Genomic DNA, 22814 nt, shown 5'->3' on the forward strand with positions numbered 1-22814 from the left:
GTTTTACATCAGTGTAACTCCACTGAAGTCCAGAATAATGCAATAATGAATCAGACCCAGAATATGTGACTCCAATTGGCGCTGAAAGCATGCAGTGTCAGCATGATTCTTCTTGGAGTAACATTAGGAAGAAAGTAAACTGATGTGTTTAGTTCTGAAAAATATGGCTAACTTATGATTAAAGCACAAGAGAAAATAGCTACCCGGTAGGTGTCTTTGATTCCTGTGCTGCCAGTTTTAAACTGTCACTGTGTTAGCAAGAGCACCACTAAAAGGTTTGGAAAGATCTACAGTAGAACCTCAGAGTTATGAACAGACCAGTCAACCACACCCCTCATTTGGAACCGGAAGTACACAATCAGGCAGCAGCAGAGACAAAAAAAAAGCAAATACAGTACAGTACTGTGTTAAACTAAAAAAAATAAAGGGAAAGCAGCATTTTTCTTCTGCATAGTAAAGCTTCAAAGCTGTATTAAGTCAATGTTCAGTTATAAACTTTTGAAAGAACCATAATGTTTTGTTCAGTGTTATAAACATTTCAAAGTTATGAACAACCTCCAATCCCAAGTGTTTGTAACTCTGAGGTTCAACTGTATTTGATTTTCAAGTTGATTTTAATATTTTATTCAGGGGTAAGTGCTTATCTTTTGAACTTTCAGGCTGCTGACATGCAAAGTGGGTTAATTTGTCTTTTAAACATATCAATAAATCTACATGGATTTAAAATATTTCCTCTAGGCAAAGGCACATTACTGTTTTCTGACAGTATTACCACATTGCATGAAGCCAGCAGGATAGCAAAGGGAATGTAAGGGTGAAAGAAGTAACACTGTTTATATCAAAAATAGATATTAATCCAAACCAGTAGTCATTATTGGCATTTTTAAAGGCATTATAAATAAAGATGTGGTGCTATTTCCAAGACACCACCACACATTCCAAGAGAGGCATTTAGCAAGATTTTAACCCCACACACCCCAGGCAGCTTTACAGATATGTGCTCATCTCGTTAATGATTTCTTTATACATGCGATGGGGTGCGTCGAGACCCCAGATGAAATCCAGATGTTCCCATTCAGGAATGTGTTTGTGGTAAACCAGATTAGTGACTTGAGTGAGCAATATGCCAATATCCTTCCCGTCTGCAAGCCAGTCATGTCCACCAGTCCACAGTGCAGTTGGTACGGTCATATCTTTAACTTTGTAGAATGGAGGGGTAGACTATGGGGGGAGGGGGGAGAAAGATTGCAATCTTTTAAAAATGAAAGTATATATATAAGACAACTCTGGCTTTAGAAAGAGCCAATCTGCTAAGGGGTTTGTCTAGCAGTACTGCAATGTACTAGCAAATGCAAGAGGATAGAAGTCAGAATCCTAGCCCTTCCCTTTCTTTGCTCTGGAGCAGCAGTCGCTGTGGAGCAGCAATCAATTCAAGAGAAGCCCTGACTAACTCCATGTTAAAGCCTGCTTGGTAGGAAGAATGTGGTTTTTGGACACTGCAAGGTAATGTTGGCTGAGTTGTGTGTGCAAAGAGTCTACCACGTAAAATTTAAATCCCAAAACTGCTTTTACAGGTCACTGTAACACTGAAAGTAAAATTACACCTACCAATAAGCATGCATGTTTCTAGCCTGTATTGCACTGCTCAAACTAGGATTACTGCAAGAGATTACAGCCACAGTAAAGCAAAAGAAGGGTAAACTGTTAACATTATGCACAGAGACCTAGAGAAGAATTTGGTATCCAAATGAAGCTGCAGAGGGGCTTTAAGTAGGCTGAAGTTTGGCCAGGGCAGCATAATTAACCCTATACAACTCTAATGATCTCACAGCACTTTTCACTAATGATCTAAAGCTGAGCAAATAAATGATTTTTCAACTGAAGGGCCACACCAAAAAATCTGGGGGGGAAATTGGTTTATTTCTAACTAAAGATTTTTTTTTTTACGTTTTTGCTAAAGTGAAAGACATTTAAAAACAAAATTGTTTCAGACTAAAACACACCCTAAAACACTAAAATGAAATTTTTGTATTTTTTTGTTTCGTCCTATTTTTTTTAAATATGTAGATATTTCAAAACCAAAAAAGTCAAAACTTTTCAGAATGGTCAAAATGAACAGCTTTGACATTTTCCAAATATATTCTCTCCTTTTGGCTGAAAATATTTCCAAATTTGTGAATACTTTCAGTGCCCCTTACATGCATATATATATATATATATTTTTTTTTTTTGTTAATTCACTATTCACTGAAAAACCTGCACCCAACTCAGGTCTTAACCAAGGTCTTGACTGATTTACTGCACCTCTTGCAACAAAGTATCGCCCCATGTCATATTGGAAACACTGACTCTGTACTGACTCGGAGACAACAGTGCCACCTTATGTCTAATCATTTCTGAGTGCCTATATATTTGCATCCCAGCTGCAGGTCCCTGCTTAATTTGCAAGGCCTGACTAGATCACATTCCCACATGGTCTCCTGGCAGTTTTTGAAGTTTTCTGTTTTGTTTCTCAAGGATTGTAAGACTTCCATTAAAAGTTCTTTACCTGGTTATAGTGAACCAAATTTTCAGCCTTGCTTCCCCAGTCATAAGCTTTGAGTTCCCCAGATTTAACGGCCTAAAACATAAATATTCACACATAAAAACATGAAGGTCAGTGTCTGCACTCAGGAATTGCATAGAAAGAACATGAAGGTTATCTGGAGAAGTGCCTTAATCCTATGTGATTAAATTAAAAACAAAGAACATACCCCAGGGAGAGGAGGTAATGTTTTACCTAGGCAATGAGACAAAGATAATTGGAGCAAAGGAAAGCTAAACTGATTATAGCCTTTGCTCTTCTAAAATATTCATACTACCATTCCCACACCTCCTCCTCTCTACCATTCCCACACCCACTTCTTCTCCACAAGGTTTCTTAGATCTTACATTTTCACCTACAGATTATGGCCAGAAGCAGGAGCAGATGCCATGTACTAAAATGGAATAATACACAGTATTATTGGCCAGATTTTTAAAAGGTAAACTTCCAAGCGTGCTGGATTTAATCCAAATTGGGAGTTGCACATGCACATTGGACTGTATATTTCTGAAAATCTGGCTCAGTGCTGCAGGTCACTATTTAAACAGTAAAGATTTTTTCCTCCAAAGCTGCTGTTTTGGTGCATTTGCATTGCAGCAAAGTAATTATGAATTCATGTCTCACAAAGCCATCTTAGCCATTTTGGTAACAAGAAAACTTAGCCAGTGCTGGGAACAAGCATGGATCATAGCAAAAAAAAAAAAAAAAAAAGAATTATATATATCCAGGCCAACCACTCAGGCGCACACACATTTTTTGCCTAATATTACACAAAAACACCTGTTAAGTCTGGCAAGGTATCCCCATGCAACTAGCCATGAGAGTTACAAAAGCAATGCTGGTGATGCAAGATACCCTTAGATATTAATACATTCTGTTGCTTTGGCCTAAGGCTCCCAGCCCAATTTAATTCCCTTGAAATTATCTCAATTGTATAGATTACCATCTTAAGAACTCAATTCTGCCACACTTGCTCAGATTCAATAGTACCTTACTGCAACTCAATGGGAAGTACTACTCGGGGAGAAAACACTCTCTACATTAGACATCTCTCAACATTTCCCATTTACTAGTAGCAACAGTAAGAAAGGTTGAGGAAAAAAAAAAGTTGAGTGTAAACAAAGGAAGTGTGTGGGCCAGAGATTTATGTAATTTCATGGGCCAAGGTGATCACAGCCCTCTAGGAACTAATTGGGTGATTAGGCAAATTCACTCAGGTTATAACACCTCCAGTGAAGTACTACCACCTGGAAAGGCTAGCATATACAGGTTCAAACTGGATTCTCCAGAGACCAGCAGACAAAGAAAGGAATTTTGGAATAATAGCCTGACTTTAAACTGACACAGGGTCTTCTTTCTGATCTAGCATATAAACAGAACCTCCAATCCAAAATGTTGGAAGGACTGACACCTGTCAGAGCCCTTGTTGGAGTTGTGGGGGGGAGGGAGATCTCTGGTAAGCTTATTAGCATGCGTATAGGTTCTTTTAATTGTTTGAAGTCTGTTTTATCTGTAGTGCTTTCACCTTAAGAATAAATATGCTTGCTTACACAGGGCTGCATGGTAACTTACAACTGGGGCAATTAATCCGTTCAAAGCCTTCGGAGAGAAAGCAGCACACATGCAGGCCTGTTAAGGCAGTCCGGCTTGCTGGGGAATTCACAGTGTAGCAGGGAACTATGCAGTGCTGAAGTACCCCAGTCAGCAGTGAAAGATGTGGGTCTCTGCCAGAGGTGGACAGCTGAGGGGCCAGGAGCCTAGAAGGAGTGCCCTTGCTGGAACCACAGAGGACAAATATAGGTGCAGTTGCCCTGAACTCTGACAACCACATCAATGGAGTTTTCCTTTAAAACTTACTTAGTACCATTTACAGTCCAAATGTTTTCAGAAACAGCAGTCTAAGAAACATGAATTTTTAAAACCATCTTTCTTTATGAGCCTCTTCCCACTTCATTCCAGGCCTGACACCTAACCCATGGAAGCTCAAATTACACTTATCAGACCAACACACACTTTGTTTAGAAAACCAGGTTGACTGTAAGGCCTGGTCTACACTGGGGGGGGAGGGGGAAGAGGGGGAAAATCGATCTAAGTTATGCAACTTTAGCTACGTGAATAATGTAGCTGAAGTCGACATACTTAGACCTACTCACCGTGGTGTCTTCACTGCGGTGAGTTGACTGCTGCCGCTCCCCCATTGACTCTGCCTGCACCTCTAGCGGCGGTGGAGTACAGGAGTCGATGGGAGAGCGCTTGGGAGGTTGATCGCTGCCCGCCGATCCGGCAGGTAGCGTAGACATACCCTAAGATTGTATCTCACTCTGAGGAACCTATGCAGGGACCAGCAGCTGCTGATTCCACAAGAAATGTCTTCCCGCAGCATAGGGGTACTGCACCTGCTTTATACCACCGAGATACAGCCACTTAAATTAATTGCAAGTATGTGGACTGCTAAGTGTAAACAAACTGTAACTATCCACAATTTGTCCACTTGCCCTGCTACAGCATGTAGCTCATGGTCAGAAACCAAGGTTACTGAAGGAGAATCAAATGTTTGTTGTAGCAACATGATCTCGGATATGGTAGTTTAAAACGCAGGCAGAAATACTGTCTGCTGATCTGCAGCACCGATTTTTTTGCACTCATGCAAAAATATATGCCACATCGAAAGGGAATTTTTTTAAAATTAAAATTGCAGTGATTAACACCTGCTGTTCTGACTTTCTCCTTAGTAGTCCCAGAGTCTTATCAAAGCTGTGCTACCATAGGATCGTTTTGACATGTTTACCCCTATTTCGCTGACAGCGGTATTTTATAAACAAGTCAGGTTAACAGGCACTTTAGATGTCAGAAGCGCTACCTGGCTCCAATGGATCATGTTTTGTACAGATGTCCCAGCAGGGCAATGTGTTGAATACACGTCGACTCGGCTCTGCAACGGCAACATAGTTAAACACAATTTTCATCTATTAATGGGCATCAGGTCCATCCTTTATTGCTTTCTGCACAACTGAATAGAGTAAGTTTAAAAGAAATAAGTTCTGATCAGAAAGTTAAGACTAGACTAGTATACACAAACTGGATAGGATGCTTAAGTCTTGCCATTAATTGAACAACACTGTCAACTTAGTTTAAACTAAATTTGATCTAAAGCTGATGTTTTATTTTACTGTAAAATTACACACACACACACACACACACACACACACAAAACAAGAAACTGAATCTGACTAGGAATGTTTCAATGTTTTGGTCTGATTTTTTCCCAGAAAGCAGCATGGTTGTGAAGGAAGAGATGTAAGCCTTCTCCGAACACACTGAGAAAAACAAAGAACGGTATTGCTCAAGTTAATAAAAGTTACTAGATGCAAAAGTGAAACTAACCAATCTAGCTTTGTTTCCCACTGAATGAAATGCAAACTAAATTTAGAAAAAACACTTCAGTTTCAATATTCTATGGTGTCCTTAGTACAAGGATTTTGTCATAAATATTGACTTTAAACTTAACAGTAATATGCATGAATAATTTTTACATCAATTTACAAGTTTAAAAGTGTTAATGTTAGCAAAAGTGTTCCAAGTTCTTCTAAGTTTTAAATGCCTCCCTACACTATACTAGTTTTGACCAACTGTTTAGCCTACTTCTACTAACATAGGCTGTTGCTCCAAATAAGCTTCATTTATTTTCAGTTTAAAAATACTGTCTTCTGAAAGCTGAATCCTCAGGCAGAGTAAAGTCTAAATCCATATTTAGAACTATGCAAAATTGCGTGTGGGGAGTGGGAAATTCTGCACACAAAAATTACCATTTTTCCCATTTCATATAAATTATGCCAAATTCAGATTTTCAATCAAACATTTTTTAAATTGAGGGTGAAATCCTGGCCCTATTGAAGTCAATGCCAAGACATCAATTGGGCCAAGTTTCAAGTTGTGACTTTGCCCAAATAGTTTTGTTGGTTTTTTTTGACAGAAGAAATGATTTGAAGATTTTCCCACAATATTTTAGAATAGTTGCGTGGAAAAGCAAAGCAAATTAAAGTTTTGTTGGGAATATTTTGCACAATCTTCCCCATATCAGACTATCCCCATTTCATTGCTCCTTCAGGTGGCTTGATCCCACTGGAATAGCCAGTCAGGTTCGCACTCACTCTCTCTCTCTCTCTCCATGTGCTGACCAAACCCAAAGCTCCTTATGTCTGTTAGAACATAGAGCAGCCATACCGGGTTGGCCTAAAGCTCCATCTAGCCCAGTATCCTGTCTTCCAACAGTGGCCAATGCCAGGTGCCCCTGAGGGAATTAATTGAACAGGGAATCATCAAGGGATCCATCCCCTGTTGCCCATTCCCAGCTTCTGGCAAATAGAGGCTAGGGACACCATCCCTGCCCATTGTATTCTTACTATTGTGTCCCAACCACTGTCCCCAGCTTACAGTACTACTCCACAAACGGATTCTAAAAAAGTGGCATTGTAGAATTCCACGTTTATTGTCTGTCACAGATGTCCAGAGCAATGTAGAGAGACGTTCTGCTATTTGGTGTTTGTTTGTTTAAACAAAAACCCAACTCTGGAAACTCAACCTTGAGACTGAAATTTCAAGCTGGATTCTTTCCTTCTGAAGTTTTATTGCCAGCAACAAAAGGTTCCGCAGGCCAAATTATGCCCTCATCAAAACATACATACCTTCATCTTTAAACTGCATCTTCAGCGACACCTCTGCAACAACATTTCCTCCAATGTATTTGCACAGGCATAACCAATTAGGACTTGGTAGATGATTTTTTACATAAATCGCTTTTCAGACTAAAAATACACTTAACCAATTTGTCCACAACACATCTGCACTGTGTCCTGTGCTTCAATCGGAACACAGAACAGCTACAGACTTTTAAAATGTACAAATTGACTCCTAGAAAAGCATTTGCATATGTCCACTATGAGATCTGGAAATCTCAGCAGCTCTCGCACATGGATGCATCCCAAGTTGTGAAGTCTAATCTTTACTTCTCCCTTCTTTCCATGTTCTATACCATTAATTCTCTTCTCCATCTATCCATCTTGCCCATGTTCTTCCCACAGAGTACAAAAAAAATTGTTTCATCCTTTCAATCCATTTTTAAATTTAGTTCTATGTATTTTATCAGCTAGACTGTGCAGCTGGACTCCTGTCTATAGCAAGAAAAGATACTCATTCAAACTCTCAAGAACTAGAAGGTATTAAACTTTTTTCAAGTTACATATGGAATATAAACACTCTTAGATCATAGTCTATACTGTTAAAAGTCACAAGGAGATAATTGCTAGGTGTATACAGAACATACCATGTTTAAGTTTCTCTCATCAAAGCCACATATAAGAAAGAAGAAATTGCCACAAAGGTCATCAAGTAATCTGTGGGTACAAACATGAGTGGCAAGCCACTTCAGCAATGAATTCTGGGGAAGGAATTGCTTCTTTCCAAACATATCCTGCAAAATAATAAGCACATACACATAAGAGAAGGCTATTTGCTTTTACTCGTACTATAGGTTTCTTGGGATAACTACTTCAATTCATAAAAGAAAGATTGTTTCGTATTACACTCTTTCACCATGTGAGCCTAGATCACTAATTTGAAGTGAAATATATAATCAGTACCTTTGCTATCAAGTTAAAAACAGAATAAATTATTCAAGGTTAACCAAAGAAAATCCATGAAAATTCAAACTTTTTAAAAAGTTCTTATCAGTTTTGTATTCATTATGTCAGAGAGGGCATGTCAGATTTCTGCTAAAGGTTAAATATTTTAAGCTACATCTGCTTAAGTTGGTATGTTTGATATTTGAAGCTTCCTCAATTCAAACCATGTGAATAAAACCAAGCTTGCATTGTGGTGGCAGTTTCCTCTTGCAAGATATTATTTTTAAAAAGTCCAAGGGTTTGAACATGATCTACAGAGTGCTTTTTACTCACACTGACACAGCACAAAGACTATGACCCATCCACTGGTTTGTGGTTAACTGGGTGGTTCCACAATAGCTCACTGTGCAAGTCACCATGACTGGGTCAAGTTTCACAGGACCATGTGAACAGGTGCATTTTTTCTATAAAATAAAAGCCTCTTAACTGGGAACACTGATCAGCCTATTATTCTAACTAAGCAGCCATCTTCACTATGAGAAGAGGGACAGAGGGAGCTGGCAGGTGTTATTTGACTTCATCTCTATCTGCCTGAGGGGAGAAGGGGAACCAGTGGCAGTTACAATACACAAAAATATCTATTCAAGATATGTCCGGTGGTTAGAAAAGGTACATTGTGCCTAACAGAGATAAAGTGACATTTCCAATATCTAAAATCTTGTCTGCCATAACTCACATGGCTCCCCCTCCTTCTCCTACCAAAGGATAGCTGGTGAATAGAGGTGGGCAGTCCAGCCCCTGTACACAACACACAACAGCTAGTGAACATCTTCACTGTATCCTCCTCCTGTTTCCTCTCACTTTTTGTTTGGCAACTTGGGTGAAAAATAATAATTTTGAATCTCAAGTCTGAAAAAGCACCATAGTATTTTTCACCAGCCCAACTCTCCTTAATGGGAGCAGCATTTACGCTAATACTCTCCTGCCCAAGAAGCAGGCATTAGATTAAACAGGGTCTCTAGGAGACATTCCAATTTAGTGGAGTAGAACATATGAGTTAATCAATAGAAAAATCTATATAAGGACTGAAGTACACAGAGGTGACTGCTAAATAAATCTGCAGAAACTGATGACAAATGAAAAATACTCCATATAAAGGAAGAAAAGGATATCACATGACCCTACTAAAATTGACCAATGTATATATTAATCATAGCTTTTTGGCAACACAAGTCCTAGACCCATGTGCAAATGAGTAAATATAATACTGATTCTTTCAGGTCAAGCCTATTTATAAGATACATTTTAAGCTTTAACTTTCCCCTAGCTTCTCCTGTCATGTATTTAAATTTCGCAGCCTGATAGTTCAATTTTCCCATTTTGAAGGCTCTCAACATCCTTGTGTATGGGACATCAAAGATAAATATTAAGCGTTTTCAGACAGTATGTGATCCACCAACATCAAAACAAATGTTTGCTTTTACATTATTATTCACCATTTTTTTTAAATGCGGAGCATGGGGTGCAATGGGCAACATCAAATGCATTTTGTGGTCACTGGGCCAAATTCTACTCTCAATTATGCAGTTATCAATATGGAAAACCATCACAGAGCAACTCTGGACATATATTGATACAAGGTCAAAATTTGGCTTAGAATTCATGTCATGCATGTTAATCTTCTGTACAAGTGTGTACATAGCAAGAGAGGCACATTCATATGCATTAAGTCTACACACAGTTTTATTTATAATCTCTACTAAAACCATTTCAAATGGAAAAGAAATATTCTCACTTAGGTTTAAAACAAATATCTTGACTGAAATACATACCTTGAGAAGCAGCTCTGGAAGCACTCCAAGTTTTGTCAGAGGGCTAGTGGAGAACTTGACTGTGGCTACAGGTGCCAATGCAAAAAACATTTTTATTTTCTTAGCCAGCTCTGGCATAGTTGAAAATGCGATGAAAGCTGTTAAAAATAAAAAACAGAAGACTTCTTAATAAGACAATATTTGACAGAAATGAAATCAGAATTTTAGCTAGGCATGTTTTAATTATAGAGTGTAGTATGTTTTAAGTTCTGAATTTGGAAATTGTGTATGTGTTCAAAGAAGAATTTGAATTAGCATCAGTAAATACTGGTTTGGTTAAATACTGGTCTTTAAATACTGGTTTGGTTAATTAAAGGTTTACCTGAGCATCAATTTAAATTTTAGTTGGCGTGATGAATCTATGATTTTTCATGTACATTTTCACAACTGTTTAGAACATTTGTTTTTACAGAAATTGGATGAATAGCGTAGTCTATTAGTTTAATTTAGTGTTTTACAAATTTTCACTTCAAATAAATAGGTGAAAGTTAATTCTCTAGCCTTTTAGTATTAATGAGGATACAAAACAAACTGTACTAGTACATCTGTATTTTATCATTATTTAACCAAAAGTCCGCAAATCTCTCTCTTTTAAAACAATGTATTTAAATTAAATCTCTTAACATACCTATAGTGGTACCCTGTGAATGGCCAATGTAATAGATTTTCTCCTGTCCAGTTTTATTCACAATAAAGTTTATAGTGGCAGGAAGGTCGTATTTAGCCATTTCATCAAAACTATAACAAAGACAAGAAGAGGACTATATAAATAAAGCTATAAAATTTCCATATCAACATATGCAGAGAAGAATTACTGAATGGAACTTTAGTACATTGAAAATTAGTCAGCTAAGAATGAATAAAAACTTCCAAAGGTTGATTCCGAACAGCCAAACTCTGACCAAGATTCACTTAGGGCTTGATCCTGAACCACTCAAGTCAATGGAAATTTTCTCATTGGATTTCAATGAAGGCAGGATCAGGTCATTATAGCAAATATATAGTTTCCCATACTGTTAGCACATTAGCACATATATAACCAGGATAAAAAAGTGCAGTGGCACAATCTTGTTTAATCTGTTACTGAAGTGGGGTAGTAGATAGAGCATAAGAACGCCCATACTGGGTCAGACCAAAGGTCCATCTAGCCCAGTATCCTGTCTTCCGACAATGGCCAATGCCAGGTGCCCCAGAGGGAATGAACAGAACAGGTAATCATCAAGTGATCCATTCCCTCTCGCCCATTCCCAGCTTCTGGAAAACAGAGGCTAGGGACACCATCCCTGCCCATCCTGACAAACAGCCATTGATGGACCTATCCTCCATGAACTTATCTAATTCTTTTTTGAATCCTGTTATCTTGCCAGTGGATGTTGTGAAGGCCAAGGAGTTCCACAGGTTGGCTGCACTGGGTGAAGAAATACGTCCTTTTGTTTGTTTTAAATCTGCTGCCTATTAATTTCATTTGGTGACCCCTAGTTCTTGTGTTATGAGAAGGAATAAATAACGCTTCCTTATTTACTTTCTCCACACCAGCCATCACTTTATAGACCTCTATCATATCCTCCCTTAGTTGTCTCTTTTCTAAGCTGAAAAGTGCCAGTCTTATTAATCTCTCCGTTCTATACCCTTAATAATTTTTGTTGCCCTTTTCTGAAGCTTTTCCAATTCCAATATATCTTTTTTGAGATGAGGTGAGAGCAGGGTGAAATTTTTCAGATGAACAGTTTATTTGCCAAAAAAAATGCAGATTTGGCCAAAGGAATTTCAGGGGGAGGGATGGGAGGGAGTCCTCCCTCACAGTCTTTATCCCAGTGCTTAGGGCACGGTCCTGATATGTGGGAGACTCAGCTTCAAACCTCTGCTCTGGAGCAGCAACTGGAACAGTTACCTTTCCCCGCATCCCAGGAGAGTGCCCTACCACCCGCTTATGGGCTATTCTGGGGTGGGTGTCTCAATCCCTCCTCTTGAAAGGGTTTCACTTTGTATAAAAGTACATGAATAGCCATTGGTCCAGACAGACAGCGGTAGAGAGAATGACTATACCCCAGTGGTTAGGGCACTCTCCTGGGAAGGAGGAAACCTGGGTTCCAGTCCCTGCTCCACAGCAGTAATTCAAACCTGAGTCTCCCACGTTCCAAGACAATGCCCTGACCACTGGGCTAAGGGGGAAACCCTACTGCCTCTGCTGTGAATTGAAACATTTATTACCTTTTATTTTTTAAAAATGCCTGGGAACAAAACATTTCATTTGACCCAAAAGGGAATTTTTCCTACTTTTTCACTTCACCAAAAAATGTTTCAGTTTGACCCAAACCAACCCCTACCCTCTTGCCTCCAAGAGCTGCCGGCAAACCAAAAATTCAGTGATCGGCACAGCGCTAATAGTGGGGGCATGGCATCATGGAGGAAATGGCAGAGGGAAAGGAGTGGTTCCTGTTGACAGCATGTATAACATGTAATAAACCGAACTCCTCAGAAATGAGATCCGGCTACCTGAAACCCCAGAATTCTTCTTGCTTCACTGTATAGTGTTTATGCTTTCTGGACCAAGTGTTCCCCCTGCTGTTTCCCATCCAAACATCAAAGCCAGCATCTGCCAGCATAAAGCCCAGGCTGTTGTTGTCCAAATTTGTGATCCAGTTACTACCATCTGCAAGCAAACCATGCTGCAGAAAAACAGCAGGCTTGGGACCTGAAAGATAAAGCATTTTACGTAGTTAAAAATCAAAGCTTCATGGTCTCCTCACACTGAAGTCCTGACAAACTAATGAGTATTCAATATTTGCTTCATCTCTATATTTGAGTGGTTAACCTATAGGACTGTAAGATTAGCAGCCTTTATGATACTCACAAGGTCTTAAATTCATGCATTGTAATCTTCCACAATAGCAGGGTTTTAAAGAGTTATTTTATTGTAGTTATGGGTTTAAAAATGTTACATTAGGTTCTTAACTAGAGCAAAAGGGACCTAGTATTTCTCATACCCAAAAAAGCAGGTTTGCAACAAGCAAACCCAAGAGAAGCAGGAACTACAGCAAGAACATAGAGAGCTATTTGTTCCCAGTGTTTATAATTTCTGGGCGATAAGAGGCCTGATCCTGGAGGCATGCTAGCTTTTCTTCATTGTCCTTGCTCCCCTCCTCTTCCCACAAGGCCGTGGAAGGCCTTCCCATAGGTGACTTCCAGGGATCAGGCTTTTTAGGCTAAGACAATGACAAACTAAGATGGTGTACCACTGTCTTTAGCATCAGATCCCCTTCCACTCTGTATCAACATTTACATGTGCTGCAGGTTCTCACAATGCCTAGGAGCATGAGAATGGAAACTGGGAATGGAAGGCGAACTTACTTTAATACCTTCCATTCAACTGTTCATGTTGATTTTTAGCACTCATTAACAAACAAAGTCATTGCCATTTTTCTTTAACACAACAAATTTCCCTTACAATTTTTGCAGCTGTGGAACCATAGACTGTTGTGGACTTTCGCTCCAAAAGATAATGTCATACATAACTGCAATTAATCCTATTCACATCTGTCAGATATTGCAACAGAAACATTATGAAATATTATGCACTATAAATTCTGTCAGCAGTAAATAAACACTGTTTGGGAAAAGATACCAGGTCTGTAACAGCTTGAAGTCAACATGAACTTTGAAGTCTTCATTCTTCTTCTAGGGGATCATACTTGACAAAAATTGTTCAGTAATCCTTGATTTTAAAAATTAAAAGTGCTTTACAAAACATGAACTTTGATACTGCTTCCTTCTCCACCCCCTCATCACTCTTTTGAGACAGGAAACTTCACTCTATTTGCTTATGTTACAGATGAAAGGTTCAATAAAAAACCCACAGAAGCATAATCTATCTTCACTTTGTGGATTTCTCAGAATTTTTTAAGCACAAATATAAAACTAGCCAATTTGACTAGCTTGCCTTGTGCACCAAACTGTCTGCCCCTATGCTCTTTGAGACAGTAGTTAGGGCAAACATGTTTAAGAGATATCAAATCAACCATTAAGAACAGACAGATTTTTTTGCCTTTGGTAGAAGAGGGTCTTTTGCCATACTATTTGTTCACACCTGCAATTATAGAATATTTGCTTTGTCTCCCCTTCCATAAGATACATATGTATGTATCATACATCTTCAGCTTTTTAAGCTCCATGGGTTCAGACTCTACCCTCAGATATAAGTATACAGCTCCCATTGAAATAAATGATAGATGCATGTATGCCTCAGAGGACAGAATTTACCTCAAGGGACATTAAACATAAGTTGATTCTGACTGAATTCATCCATTGCTATTCAGGTCTACAAGCATATTAGTTTCCACAGCATAGTAGTATAGCAGATCTAAGACTGTTTCCTGCACATGCTTCTCTTCTTCCACATCCATTTTAATCTGATTTTCAAAGAATTCTATAGCTTAGGCCCTGCCAGTACCTTTGGCCTCATTCTCTCCTATACACACTCCCACCCTCTAAACTTCTCCCAAGCTTCTCTTCTGAAAACTCCCTTTGTCTCCACTTTTGATTTCCCCTCTCCTAATTTTGTGCCTTCTTTCATGCCACTCTTTATGGCGTGGACATCCTCCTGCTTAGTATATGCTACTAATTCTCCTTCCCTGTCAAACCACTTCAGAAAGACCAATTCTGGGGAGGCAACAAGCAACAACATCCACGTGGCCCTCTGTCTTGGCTTTGGTTATGTTAAGCTGTACTGCACCCATTTCTTTAGAAACAAGATTTTTTTATTATTATTACAATATTTTACATACTATAAATAGCTATGTACAATATGGTGCTATAGTAATTATTACTTTGCTTTATAGTTTACTATAAAGACAAGGAGGAACAGCATGCTAGAATCTAAAATCAGCTTAGTCTAATTCCTATTTCCATGCAGAAATCAGAAGAGCATTGGGATTTTTGTTTGTTTTGTTTTGGGGGAGGGGAAGTGTCTTTCTGGTTTGTTTTTCAACAGAAGAGGAACAAGACCTGCCCCTACCTTTAGTGTTAAAGTTTTTAAAACAAAACAAGTTTAAAAAATTAAAATTTTGCAACAAAACAGACTTTAGCACATTCTTACTTAAAAAAAAATTACCATTTCTCATTTATCATAAAATGAGTTTTTTCAGTAAGTAAAATTTCAACACAAAAAAAAGTGTCCGTTTTAGATCCTACAAAATACAAACCACTTACAAATTGAATTTTGGGAGGAAATCCCTTCCCCCCAATGATCTACCTACTCTAACATAGTCTGCACTGTTATTTTCCTTTATAAGTAATTGTAAACCACACAGGTTACCAACATTTTATCCTGGTCAGATTTATTACAAGAGTTAGATCTCTCTAAATCAAAGCGATCTTTTTCAAGACTTCTCTTTCTTCAGGCAGAAGTAAATCTTACCCTTCTTCGTCCCATGGCTTTTCTTTCCATGAGGAATTCTGTTAATGCTAAGGATATATCCATCTTCAGTCACCACTTCATGCTCCTCACTGGGGTAGCCTCTGTAGGTAACAATTTCACTCTGCAAAAAGAAAAACAAAAGCTTTTGATTGAAACTGTTGACATTTTTAATTCATTAATGTCTGTAAAATGCTTGGAGGTCTTTCCACAGACAACAATATAGAAGTGTGATGTCTCCATTGCTGTGGCTATGTCTGGTAGGTGGTAGAGAGAGACCATCAGGGAAAGGTTTGTTACTAGGTGATGATGCGTTCAGTCCCGCACGTGTTTCAGTCACCAATGAGAATTAGGCATCCAACTCCCATTGATTTTCAATAGGAGTTGGGAACCTAACAATTCTTGGTACCTTTGAAATATCTCTTATCTGTCTCAATGTCCAACCCCTACAGAGAGAGAGATCCAAGTTCTAGTGCGTATCCCAGGCTAAAGCTGGTAGTCTCTGTCTACACTATAGAGAAGACACATAGGTCATCCAGTTTACCACTAACCAGGGCAGACAAGAGTGTTGGAAAAGGGGGCAGGGGAAAGAAGATCAGGGACAACAGGATAAAGAAGGGAAAGACTGAAGTGGTAGAAAGAAGGACAGACAATGTTCACTGAAACAACAAACATCTGTCAATTATAGACAAGCGATGTCTCCAAAAATTATGCTATCAGTGGTAGATGAGGGGATGCATCTCTCTTCTAAAGGGCAAGATTTTTAAAACATTTCAAATATTAGAGGCATGATCCTTACTCCTATTTATCACTCATGGAACACTATCACACTTAAATACATCATCTAAATGACCCACAACACAGCAGGTTTGAAACAAAATGTTGTATAACAGTGGCTTCAATAAAGTCATTTATATTATGACTTAACCATCACAGCAAGAACAGGAAAGTTTTGCACACTGTTCATATGCTTGGGTTATGGCTTTTAATGTCGGACACTAATACTATAAAATAGGACTACTAAACACCATCTCTTCTAAAAACTCACTTCTGTTCCATCACCTGCAAGTGAGTTAGTTCACAAACCTTAACCAAAAAAAAAAAAATGCTCATTTAACAGAATCATTTAGAAGATGTGTAAATGCCTAACCGGTACAATTGCTTGATCCTATTGGCAATAACTCTAGTTACCTTTAAAAGACAGTGCTCAAAAATATGCTAGGTGTTGTATGGAAAAGGCAAATTCTCTCTTCCCCAAAAAGTTTATAAGCTAGTTTCAGATGTGATGCAACAACTGAAGATAACAAAGAGGGTGGGGAAAATGAGGTGCCGATAAGATCACAAGTAATTAACAGCAAGTCCTTACCCAATGACGGTAAAGACTTGGTTAGTATGACAGAAAGAAGGAAAAGCGACAAGAGTGAACACCAAAAGGGGGAGCAAAGCAATTGTCAGGAAAAACTTACTAGAACCTTACTAGCAACAAGTGGTTTTAATAAGTACAGCTCCTACTAGCAGTTTTAACTAGAGTGGAAGCAGGACCACAGAGAATGATCTGGAAAAAGGCATAAACAGTGGGGTCGCAAAGTTTACAGATGATACAAAATTACTCAAGATAGTCAGCTTTAGACCTAACTACCAAGAGTTACAAGATGATCCCACAAAACTGGGTAACTGGGCAACAAAATGGCAGATGAAATTCGATGTTGATAAATGCAAAGTAATGCACATTAGAAAACTTTCTCCCAACTATACATACAAAATGATGGGGTCTAAAATTAGCTGTTACCACTCAAGAAAGATCTTGGAGTCATTGTGGATAGTTCTCTGAAAACAACTGCTCAATGTGCAGCAGCAGTCAAAAAAGATAACCATTAGGAAAGGGAAAGATAAGAAGACAAAAAACTATCATAATGCCACTATATAAATCCATGGTATGCCCACACCTTGAATACTGTTTGCAGTTCTGGTCACCCCATCTCAAGAAAAAAATATTAGAATTGGAAAAGGTACATAGAAGGGAAACAAAAATTATTATTGGTGGGGAACAGCTTCCATTTGAGGAGAGATTTAAAAGGTTGGTACTGTTCATCTTGGAAAAGAGATGACTAAGGGGGAAATATGATAGAAGTCTATAAAATCATGACTGATGTGTAGAAAGTGAGAGCGTTATTTACCCCTTCATACAAGACATGAAACAGCATATAGGCCAGAGATATACATTTTATTTATATATGTTACTTCCTCTACATCAGGGATCAGCAACCTTTCAGAAGTGGTGTGCCAAGTCTTTATTTATTCACTCTAATTTAAAGTTTCGCATGCCAGTACATTTTAACATTTTTAGAAGGTCTCTTTCTATAAGTCTATAATATATAACTAAACTATTGTTGTATGTAAAGTAAATAAGGTTTTTAAAATGTTTAAGAAGCTTCATTGACAATTAAATTAAAATGCAGAGCCCCCCGAACTGGTGCCAGGACCCAGGCAGTGTGAGTGCCACTGAAAATCAGCTTGTGTGCGGCCTTTGGCACACGTGCCATAGGTTGCCTACCCCTGCTCTACATCTTTCTCACACACACTCCCATACCCTCAATCAACCCACAGCTTTTTTCAATTTGCAAGCAAGTAGGAAGATGGAAACAGAATATCACTGACAAGACTCCTGCTTATTGTCAGGCATGTAAACAGGTTTAGGCAATTTAAAGAACTAGGTTAGGCAATTTCCCTCTGTTCCTTAATCTGGATCTACAATGAGAGCATTATTAATTAAAGTTTAATAGGCAAAACACCCTTCCACAGTTAAAGTAATCATCATTTTTAAAAAGTCAGCATTTTCCCCACAGTAATTATACTACAATATCTGAGATAACTAGTTATTCCCTGTATATAGTAACCATATGACAGATGACAAACATCAATTTTTTTAAATGGCAGCTACTGAATGGAATTTTACAATACATAACTTACAATATTCATAGATGTTTCAGGATCCACATTTCTTCTTCTTCTGACAAATGTTTCTGAACTTACAATTCCTTGGATCAAACATGCCACAATTATAAAGAGCCACATCTTCATTCTGTAGAAATACACTTCTTTGTTTATTTGTGTAAGAAAATAAGGCTTTGTAAAAACTACACTGCATAAGAAAAAAAAGATTTATGCTGCGAAAGAAAAAAAAGCGAGACCCTGAGGTTAAGTTGTATGGCTTCTTCTACAGAAGAAATAAATAGAGGGGGAGACAAGGGGGGTAGGAGTAATATACAAAGAGTCACTTTGTCTACTATAATTGAGAAACTTTTCTGCAGCGTTATTTCTTTTCATAAAGATTTCCAGTGGATTATTACAAATAAATCAAATATTCTTCCCTTCCAAAAATCAACATTTTTTTAAAATGGTGATGTACTGGACCAGAAACAAAAACACTATAACAGCACATCAATTTTAAACAAAGAATGGCGAAAGCTGGGCCAGCTGTGTTAAGCTGTGCATGTGCTTCCCTGGATTTGCTCTTAAAAATATAACTAAGAAAATCACTACAGTTTTCTTGTGCAAACTGCACAAAAAGTGTAACCCTCTCACATGATTAATATTGACAATGCTATTCACCTACAGTTCTATTCAGCCCTGACTTAGCCATCTCACAACATCCAATGTACTCAAGGAATGTCTTTAACAAATAAATAGCAGCTCCTGCCACTGTTTATAACCTCTCTTTCCCTTTCCACCTCATAAGCACTGCTCAGAGGAGGTAAAGGACCAAAAGGCTCAGGGGCCACTGATGTGACCAGATATTTTTATTACTAAAAAAAGAATGGTGGCCGCTAATAGTTTATAAACTTTATTTTTCCTATCCCAACGGACCCATGTTATTTTTCCCATGGACAGCATATAACACACAAAAACCTTGTGAGAAGAAGGCAACAGCCTAAGTGCCTCCCACCACAATAACAAGTCCGGTGGCACCTTAAAGACTAAGGGATTTTTTGGGGCAAAAGCTTTCATGGGTAAAAAACCCACTTCTTCAGATGCATGGAGTGAAAATTACAGATGCAGGCATTATATGACACATGAATAGAAGGGAGTTACCTCACAAGTGGAGAGCCAATACTGACAGGGCCAATTCAATCAGGATGGATGTAGTCCACTCCCAATAATAGATGAGGAGGTATCAATTCAAGGAGTGGCAAAGCTGCTTCTGTAATGAGCCAGCCACTCCCAGTCCCTATTCAAGCCCAAATTAATGGTTTTAAATTTGCAAATGAATTTTAGTTCTGCTATTTCTCTTTAAAGTCTGTTTCTGAAGTTTTTTTTGTTCAAGTATAGCTACTTTTAAATCTGTTATAGAATGTCCAGGGAGACTGAAGTGTTCTACTGGCTTTTGTATGTTACTATTCCTGATGTCCAATTTGTGTCCATTTATTCTTTTACGTAGGGACTGTCCGGTTTGGCCAATGTACATGACAGAGGGGCATTGCTGGCACATGGCATATCTAACATTAGTAGACGTGCAGGTGAATGAGCCCTTGATGGTGTGGCTGATGTGGTTGGGGTCCTCTGATGGTGTCGCTAGACACAACAATAACTTCATTGACAAGATGGAATCAAGGTGACTTTTATTGGACCAACTTCTGCTGGGGAGAGACAAAGGGCTGGTCCACACTAACCCCCCACTTCGAACTAAGATACGCAACTTCAGCGTATCGTAGAGACTTTGTTAGTCTCTAAGGTGCCACAAGTACTCCTGTTCTTTTTGAGATTTAGCAATATTCGTGGTATCTCTAAAGGATCACAAGGGCAGCTAAACGGCTCCGGTAGTAACCTAGGGCTTGGGAGTTCTGGATTCAAGTTCCTGCTCCAACACAGACTTCCTGTGTGACACTGGGCCACTCACTTCTCCTTGCTGTGCCTGTTCCCCCCCCCCCCAATCTATAAAATGAGGATAAATACCTACAATAAGGGGGGATATTTAACTACTTTAGAGAGGAGGGGAAGTCACACAGCTGTGACTCAAAGAGGCAGCATGCTGTCAGCTATTAGTATTAATTTATTATTCGCACTGGAGTAGCGCTTGATGTCGAGGATCAGACACAGTTTAGGCCCCCAGCGTGCTAGGTGCGGTACAAACATCTAAACAACAATCCTACTACACAGCACAGAGAAACAGGAAGTCATATCAGGCGCCCCTGCGCTAGGGAAGCGAGGGCACAGCTAGAGTTAGGCATTAAAAGAATAGCAGGGGCCGGGGCTGGTTCCCTCGGGTGAATGAGCTCCAGGGCAGCCCCAGGCCTCACGGCGCCCTGGCACCCGCCAAGTCTCTTGTCACCGCTCAGGCCGTGCTGCCGGGGCGGGGGAAAGGTCCGCCCCGGCCAGGCTGAGCGGTGCCCGCACGCTGCCGGGGAGCAGCAGGCGGCATGGGGGGCACGCCGGGGCAGATGTGCCGGTGGAGCAGGGCAGCGGCCGCACTGACCTGAGAGGAGGCTGCGGCGGAGCGCACCGGGCTGCCAGGGACTCACAAGGGGCCGCGCCGCTGCTGCTGACACCGAGGTGGCTACTCCCTGCTGCGGGCGAGAGAGGAGAGGACGCTACACTAGCACCGCCCAACCCTGCCGGCTGCCTCAGGCCACGGCGCGGCGCCAATCAGCGGCTTCGGGAGCAGAGGTCGCCCCGCCCGCCTTCTCTTGTGCTCAGGGCTGGAGTGGAGCCGCCTGCTGCGGAGACAGGGGCAGTGATAACAACCCTGCTCCCGCCCCACCTGCCAAACTAATCCCTCCCAACACATACACTGCATCCGCTAATCCCATCCACTGCAACCCAACAACCCCCCCCCCACACACACAGTCCCCCAATCCCATCCCACTGCACCCCAATACCCGCACCACACACACACACACACCGTCCCCCAGTCCCATCCCACTGCAGCCCAATGCCCCTCACACACACCATCCCCCAATCCCATCCTACTGCAACCCAACAACCCCCCAACACACTGTCCCCCAATCCCATCCCATTGCAACCCAACACCCCGACCACACACACTGTCCCCCAATCCCATTCCACTGCAGCCCAACGCCACACACACACACACACCCCCAATCCCATCCCACTGCAGCCCAACACTCCCCGCCCCACACACACTGTCCCCCAATTCCACCCCCCCACACACACACATTGTCCCCCAATCCCATCCCACTTCAGCCCAACACAAACACACACACACTGCATCCCCCAATCCCACTTCAACCCTGCAATACCCCTCCACATGTGCAAAAAACATATTTTCTCCTAACACACACCCAGAGCACTTCCCTCCAAACCAGGGCACCCCTCACATGCCAATCCTCCTTTGCCCAAGTTTACTATTTTTACTTCCCAGAAAGACACAGTCTTTGCCTAGCTTAGTTTAATTTAGCACAATTTAAGGTGTGAAACAAGTGCAGATGACAAGCAGGGAGTAATGATTTTTCATAGATTCCAAGGCCAGAAGGCACCACTGTGATCATCGAGCCTGACTGCCTGGAGGACATAGACTAGTGGTTCTCAAACTGTCCAGATTGCTCTAGCCCTTTCAGGAGTCTGCTTTGTCTTGCATACCCTAGGTTTCACCTCACTTAAGAACTACTTGCTTACTTAATCAGATAAACATACAAAAGTGGCACAGCACACTATGACTGAAACATTGCTTACTTCTCATTTTGTCTATATGAAATTTTAGTTTGTACTGACTTCACTAGTGCTTTTTATGTAGCCTGTTGTTAACTAAGCAAATATCTAGTTGAGTTGATGTACCCCCTGGAAGACCTCTGCCTACCCCCAGGCATACGTGTCCCCCTGGTTGAGAACCACTGACACAGACCATAGAACATAGAACATAAAGGTATTGGCACATTCTCTGCTCACCTATTAATTACAGATGCCAGCAGCCTACACATAACTTATAAAGAGTTAATGTGCTGAACGTATAAATCCATGCCCTGAAGAGCTGATAATTTGTGAGAATTAATGTTGCACAGCATTTCACAAGTATGAAGCACTATAATTGCTAAGTGTTGTTCTTGCACCCACACTTAGCTTAATGACTGTGAATCAGATGCATCAACCCTGTCCCAGGGATGTTTAAATTACACCCAAGGGGATCCACCCTAAAAGATGAAGGCAGTTGCACAGACACCATCCTCTTTGAGGCTTTCCATTAACGATTACATGGGAGCCCTGCAGTGAGAGTTGCTGAAGGAAGGTGCTGGATCAGAGTATACATCATCTGACATGGTCAAACCTCCTACACATCTAGCAACACCTACTCCCCCAACTGTGGGAGGTTG

At 40.1% G+C, this 22814-nt stretch overlaps 1 protein-coding gene across 1 annotated transcript; it reads right to left on the bottom strand.

The window, feature by feature from the left end:
• Positions 1-461: 461 nt before the first annotated feature.
• LIPA (lipase A, lysosomal acid type) lies at positions 462-21132 on the bottom strand (the record flags this gene model as incomplete). Its single annotated transcript, XM_034776038.1, has 10 exons — positions 462-1221; positions 2549-2620; positions 5445-5516; positions 7908-8054; positions 10038-10174; positions 10705-10814; positions 12573-12771; positions 15493-15613; positions 18460-18571; positions 20963-21132. Coding segments are annotated over 10 exons (1374 nt in total), but the record flags the coding sequence as incomplete, so codon positions are not given.
• Between the last annotated feature and the right edge of the window lie 1682 nt (positions 21133-22814).

The sequence above is a fragment of the Trachemys scripta genome, chromosome 7 (genome assembly GCF_013100865.1).
Source record: "Trachemys scripta elegans isolate TJP31775 chromosome 7, CAS_Tse_1.0, whole genome shotgun sequence".
Lineage (NCBI taxonomy): Eukaryota > Metazoa > Chordata > Testudines > Emydidae > Trachemys > Trachemys scripta.